General features: G+C 38.2%; 1 protein-coding gene across 2 annotated transcripts in view; it reads right to left on the bottom strand.

Moving 5' to 3' along the window:
- Window positions 1–7329, bottom strand: part of UQCC1 (ubiquinol-cytochrome c reductase complex assembly factor 1) — a 95074-nt gene that overhangs the window by 41395 nt on the left and 46350 nt on the right. For both annotated transcript variants that reach the window (XM_082359501.1, XM_082359502.1), the window contains one exon: window positions 3591–3699. In XM_082359501.1, coding sequence (XP_082215627.1) covers window positions 3591–3699 — 109 coding nt within the window. The remainder of the gene's footprint in view (window positions 1–3590; window positions 3700–7329) is intronic.

Here is a 7329-nt window from a genome sequence, read left to right as displayed (position 1 = left end):
GATATAATGAACTTTATTTCCACAGCTAATTTATAAGTTTAAATCCCAAATAATGTTTTTTTTAAGTCAGAACACTCTAAATTATTGATGTGATTTTTGTAACCTCAAATTTAACACTCACTTTTTATACCAGCTTCACTGATGATATATGAGGCTGCCATATTTTTCACAATAGTTGGGCTCCTAAAAAGCTGATAAAAAGCAAATTTTTGGAAAGCGAAAATTTTCCCACCAAATGAGACTGGAACTCTAATTTCAAAGGATTTCTTGATCCAAATTTCTAATGTGTTATTAATTCACATTCTCAATCTTCCCCACACAAATCCACTCAAGTAAAGTAATGGCCTCTAAGAATTCTTTGGCATAAGAAAAATCACCACTACATTGATCAGTCTTATAAATTCTACTTTTTATATGAGTTTTCTTAAAGATGCCAAATAACACAGAAATAGATTTGCAAATTACCACCTTCACATCATAGGTTTTCAAAGCTGAAAAGAAACTTGGAAATCATGTAGCTACCCGCCCCCCAAGTTTTTTTTTTTTTAACCAAGAAACTGAAGCAAGGGGAAGAGAAAAGACTTGCCAGCCAGGGTCAGAACCAGGCCAGACTGGCTCCCTCTGGCTGCTACTCTTCTCCAGCCACATGCCATTCTTCTCCAGCCTAACCTTCTCATTTCTTTAGGTTGTACAAACGCCAAAGACTGAGGTCCCCTCTACACACACACAGTCACACTCACAACTTAGAAGTGGCTAATATATAATTTTCTTGCCTGTATAAAGGGTGTCTGTTTATAGCATGAGGTTGGAAAGGGAGGAGCAAATCAGTTATAACAGAAACGTAATAATATTAATTCCCCAACTCTTTCAAATCTCTATTATTTTTTATAAATTTATTTATTTATTTATTTATTGGCTGTGTTGGGTCTTCATTGCTGCGTGCGGGGTTTCTCTAGTTGCGGCGAGCGGAGGCTACTCTTCATTGTGGTGCGCAGCCTTCTCACTGTGGTGGCTTCTCTTGTTGCTCGCGGAGCACGGGCTCTAGGTGCGCGGGCTCAGAAGTTGTGGCGCACCAGCTTAGTTGCTCCGCGGCATGTGGGATCTTCCCAGATCAGGGATCGAACCCGTGTCCCCTGCATTGGCAGGCAGATTCTTAACCACTGAGCCACCAGGGAAGTCCCTCTATTATTTTTAAATCATCTTTTATTTATAGTCTTTGTAACTAAACTTGAGCTTGGCATTCCTGTTCACGAAGACAAATTTAAGAGTCTATACTTGGGGAGCATTATGGATCATCTGAAACCCTGCTATTCAACGTGTGGTTGCCCCTCCCCCACCCAGTCCCACCAGTGGAATTGGCATCACCCAAAGCTTTTTAGAAATGTAGACTCTCTGGTCTCACCAAAAACCTACTGAATCAGAATTTGTATTTTAACAAGATCCCCAGGTGAACTGTAGGCTCATTAAAGTTTGAGAAATGCTGGTCTAACACACTTCTCTATAGGACAGCATCATATGTAGAACAATTGAGATAGAAAAAAATGGTTGGATAAAATGGGAGAAAAAAAAAAGAAAGGCTAATTCCTGCAGGACTGCATTGATGTACACCTGGACCAGAGACTAATAATCCGAGTATGATCTATCTGACAAATAAGTTGGCTTTAAAACAGAATTTCAGAGGCTGAAGTTCAATTTATTCATTCATTCAACAAGTATTTATTTATCCAATGTTTACTGTGTAAACAAAAAACTGGATAAGACAGGTTTCCTGCCTTTATAAAGCATACAGTCAAGTAGAAGGGACATTATAAAGTAACATGGGAGAAGGTTCAAATTGCTGAACCTTGGTGATGGAGATATATATATATGTAGGTCCCAAAGGAAATTCGTTTGGGGGTGGAGGTGGGGTAGAGTAAAAGGTTCCTGTGGTCCAGGAATTGACAACCTATGACTCATTAAGCTATTCAGGTTGGGGACAGCTGTGGTCCACATGGCTCTAGTGGTCCCACTTCCAGCAGAGTTTAATCAACAGTGATAAGAAAACAGACTAACTCATAGAAGAACTACTGTGTAACCGCATGGCAGTCAGCCGAGGCTTTGGCTGGCCAGGGGGTATCATTGGTCATCATTAAATGGGATGATTTGAGACTGCCAGCACTACTGTATATCCACTGTGAGCTGCCACAGAGTTGGGTAGTAAGTACTTGAGGGCATGTGGGACACTCAGCTGGATGAATAGCTTGAAGACTGCTGATCCCACTCTGGGCAGCTAAACAGCAGTAAGGTATGACAGTGAGAAAAATGAAGAAGGAAGCAAAGAGTGTAATTACAAAGACAGGTGAATACTGACTCCAAAACAGATGATTATAATGACGAAGATGATGATGACAGCAGCTAAAACTTTGAAATATGCTATCATCTTCTTAGAATAAACAGAAATGCTAATGGTCTGCTGTCCCAGAGAAAGGCATGTAAATGTCAGTGAAGCTATCTAAAGATGAACCCATGTCTACTGTGCTTTCTATATACGCATTTCCTCCAAAGTCATGAGAATCTGAAAATACCCTCAATCCAGATTCTCAGTAGGCAACCATCATTTCCATGATATAGTCTCAAAGACTATAATTTCACACATACAGTGAGCACATGATACCATCAGACAATAACACAGGAAGTGTGTGAAAATAATTATAGTAGATAAAAGTAAGACATGGGAGATCTCCCACTTAATTCCCATGCAGCATGGAAAGATCTCCAAGATATACTGTTGAGTAAAAAATAAGTTGCATTTAAGTGCATAGAGGATGATATCATATATGATAAAATATATACATGCAAAACCACGGAACTTTGCGCTGTAATGAAAGAAACCAAGTTAACCCATTTTGTGACCCTGTCTGATGGTTTGGCTTTAGATGCTCCCAAGCTAGGAGGCAATGATATGGGAAAAAACAAGGAACTACAATCTACTAAAACACGGTCTAGATACACAAAATACACAATATACACAAAGGAAGAGATTACTATTTATATAACCAACTGTATCCTAATGTTTTGGTTTTGGTTTTCTATTCTGTTATATACATACTACATATTCCCCTTTCTCAGGTTATTAAATATACTAATGTACCTTTTCAGTAGATACCTTGCCAAAGTATTCTAGGTTGTCAGTGATCAAGAAGCTTGTTTTTAAGTTCTTGAGGACAGTGCAGGCCCCATGCCAGGGTCTTTCCATCCAAACTAATTGTGAACTGACACACTGAACTGGTATCAAAGGCAAAGTGTCCTAAAACTGGATTATTATTATTTGATTTTATCTGTTCACCAAATCCATCTCTCCTATCACCATGATTTGGACTTAATAATCCCATCTCCGTACACAGGATGTACTCACATTGACAAATCATGATAATGTGTGCAAATACATAAATAAAGTGTCTGTAGCATGCCAGTCTTCATAGAGGCAGAAGTGACTCTAGGTGAATTACCACTTGACATCAGGCCATCCTAGAACAGATAAAACTTCAACTCAAGTCAGGCAATCCCTCATTGGAGTTTTCCAGGACCAGAATCTGATAGCACTCACTTACCCCCATGATTCTGCCACGCTGCTCAACATCCTCCCACATAAAATGAACTATGATACGACACATGTATTTCCCACTCCGGCCTTCCTGCTTCATTCGGACTAGACACATCCTGGGTGGGAAGAAGACATAAAGAGTTACTGGCTGTTTGCATTTTTCATATCACACATTTCCACCGAAAGTCAGCTCATCTGAGTGATTTTATCAAAGGGCACAGAATCAAAAAACTAGAAGTGATTAAAAAATATCTTTTATTGAGCTATAACATAGACACTGAAAAGTACATAAATCTTAAGTGTACAGCTTGATGAATTTTTACATATAATATACACCCATGTAAGTACCACTCACATCAAGACATAGATTATTTAGAGCACCTCAGAAGGCTCCCTCATACATGAAAGGGACCACTTTTAGTTGTTTAAAGATAAGTCTGAGTCCTTCATTTTACTGATGAAAACAGGAGTTCTAAAGAAGGAAAATGATTTGCCCAACAACACAGAGCAGTCTATAAAGGTGGGTATAGTACTGAGCTGTCCCATATGGAAGCCACTAGTTACATGTGGCTATTGAACACCTTAAATATGGCTAGTTCAAACTGAGATGTGGTATAAGTTTAAGATGTCAAAGATCCAGTTCAGGAAAAAAGAATATAAATATCTCAAATTTTTTACATTGCTTACATGTTGAAATATTATCAGGTATATTGAGTTAAAGAAAATCTATAATTAAAATTAGTTTCATTTTTTTCTTTTCACTTTTTTAAATGGAGCTACTAGCAACTTTTAAATGTGTGACTTGCATTATATTTCTGTTGGATAGTACCCGTCCAGAATATAGATGACAGAAAGTATTATGATTTCATCTGTATAATTATCAAATTGTTTCCCCCATTAGAATGTAAGTTCCATTGAAGGCAGACATCAAGTCTGGGTTTTTTTGGGTTTTTTTTAATCATTGTATATCTAGGGCTTAAGTATAGTATGCACTCAATATATATTTTCTGAATAAATAAATGAATAAAACATCTCAGGGCCAAGTTTAGGGCTCTTTCCCCTATACCACATTGCCTCTAATCAGTCCAGAATGCCCTCTGCTTAAGACCTTACATAAGAATGTAAGAATTATATTATGTTTTATTAATTAATAAATACAATATTATATTTAATTATACATAAGAATATAAACAGGGTCACCAACTTTCCAAGCTAGTTCCTAATCTCATTCTTATGACCATACGTATTTCTATTATCTCTTGTTAAATAGTTATTAAGCAGCTACAATAGGACTACTCACCTAAAAGACAACTCCTACTATAATTATGGAGTATTCAGTCTAAACCGACAATTCTATCTCCATACACAATTAATCCTGCCCATTTAAATCTACTAGCAATAGTAAGGTCCAATGGAATGATTCCAGCCTGGCCTGCCTCAACATCTCTGTTAATGACTAAGATGGAGAAAAGAAAACGTACTTATCAAATTTGTAGATTGCAAGAAGCTGGGCAGGAAGACAAATATGTTGGATGACCCAACCATGAACCAAAAATACTTCAACAGACTGTTTCAATGGGCTAAATCTAACAGGGATAAATCTAAGGTCCTGCACTTGGGTCTAAAAGAACAGCTGTGGAGGTACAGGATTGGTGAGTCATGCCCACCTACGTGTGAAAAAAGCCTTACAGGCTTACGTTGACAGTATACACTGAAGGGGAGTCAAGAAGATGATATGGTTGCCCCCCAAATTAATGTGATTTTAGAAACAGTAATGCAAATATAATATCTTCATGTACAACGTGAGATTTCTGTTCTATTCAGCGCACGTCAGACTCTAATTGGAATACTGTCGACAGTTTTGAACATTATATTTTAAGAGACAAGAGGAAGAGTTGTAAGATCAGAAGATATTTAACCTGGAGAAAAACAGGACAGTTGCCTTAAATATTGCAGAAAAGTGATTAGACTGTTTATCCAAAAGGTAGAATCAGAACTAATGGGTGGGTCACAGAGGGAGAAAAACTACTCAACATTGAATGTTGAAAGTAAAAACTTTCTAATAGGGGAGTTTCTGAAGATTTGAATAATGTAATGGATGACCTCAAAAAGTAGAGAATTTGCAACTCAGCTATCTATCTGACGGAAGGCTGACTTACACGATCTCTAAAGTCCCTTCCAACCTCGGGATTTGCTGATGCTGTGATTCTAAATTTGTAACCTCTGAACCCAGTTAGTGCCTAAGAAATAACACTTTGTGACAATAAAAACAGGTCATGGAAAAAGACTTGGCCACTTTATATGATATAGAGCATATTCCAAGGCAGAAACAAACTGGGGAAAGTTCAACAGTCCTTTTTCATAAGATTTTTCTTAAAGTTAACCAAAGTTAGCCTCTCCACCTGAAAAGACGCTGTGTGTTTTGATGCTTAAGTGTCGTCAGAGGCCAATTCATCAACAGCAATAGTGAGGTAATGGAATTCTTCATTTATATGAAAATTCTGTAGCTTGTTAATACACCTGCCCTCTGAGGTTTAAAAGGCACAGATTTTCTCAGACCATAAACTTACTAACTATATCAACATGGAGTGAAGTGTTTTTTGTTTCAGAGCAGTTTGTTTTATAGCGCTTACAGTCAAATGGTTATCTGGGTTGAAAAGGTAAAGCAAATTGAAGATACTTTCAAGATGCTGACTGACACTAAATTCACTCAATGGACATAAATTGAGTTCCTACTGTGTGGAGATTAGAGTGATGGTTAACAAGAGCCCAGCTTCCAAGGAGCAGTTAGTCTCCTTAGGGGAGACAAGAGCCCTAAGAGAGAACGCAGTAAGTACCCGTCCAAGAGGAACACAAAGTGCAATGGAGTTTGAGAGGATTACTCTTGGCTGAGTGGGATCAGGGAAAGCTTCATGGAAAATGAAACATTGTACCTGGGGCTTGGAAAGGTGAGCTGCAGTTGGACAGATAAAAGATAAAGAGAATTTCCAGCAGGTGGAACATTATGAGCAAAGACAGGGCCGTGGAAAGCTCAGCACATGGATGGGACAATACCTAGATTTTGTGGAAGGGAAGTATAGGAAACAGAAAAATATGCCAGAAAGGTCATGAAGGGCTTTAAAATGTCATGCTAAAAGTCTGGACTTCACTCAGTAGACAAAGGAGAGCCACTGAATGCTTTTCAGGAAGAAGGGGTGTAATAAGATTAGGGGTGTAATAAGACCTTGGCTTTAAGAACAGATAAGTCTCTCAGAAGTTAACCCTTTCTTTCTTCCCAGCTGGAAACCCTTTCTTTCCAAGGCTGAAAAATGACAAATTTGGTGAATATTTACTTCAGTAGAACTATGGTATTCACAATTGTCTGATCCAGAAATTTAAATTAAGTGTGCATCTACCTTTTGAGAGAAATGCAACAGCAAAGTTTGCTGCAACCTGCACCTAATTTTGCTGATACTAAGAGTTTAAAAACTATAAATTCAAGCCTGATAAATGAATGAAGGGCAAATTCTAATTATTCCTAAAACACCGTACCTAATTAGTTCAGTAGACAATTGATGACAATTTGAAAACACTATCAAATATAAAGTTCTACAGTAAATTTCATCTCACATAGTTAAAGTTATAAAATCAAAACAATCGGGGGCTTCCCTGGTGGCGCAGTGGCTGGGGGTCTGCCTGCCAATGCAGGGGACACGGGTTCGAGCCCTGGCCTGGGAAGATCCCACATGCCACGGAGCAGCTAGGCC

This window comes from Balaenoptera borealis (genome assembly GCF_965194805.1).
Source record: "Balaenoptera borealis genome assembly, chromosome: 16".
NCBI classification, from domain to species: Eukaryota; Metazoa; Chordata; class Mammalia; order Artiodactyla; family Balaenopteridae; genus Balaenoptera; species Balaenoptera borealis.
Note: the sequence above shows the minus strand (reverse complement) of the source record. Positions and strands in the feature narration are given on the sequence as shown.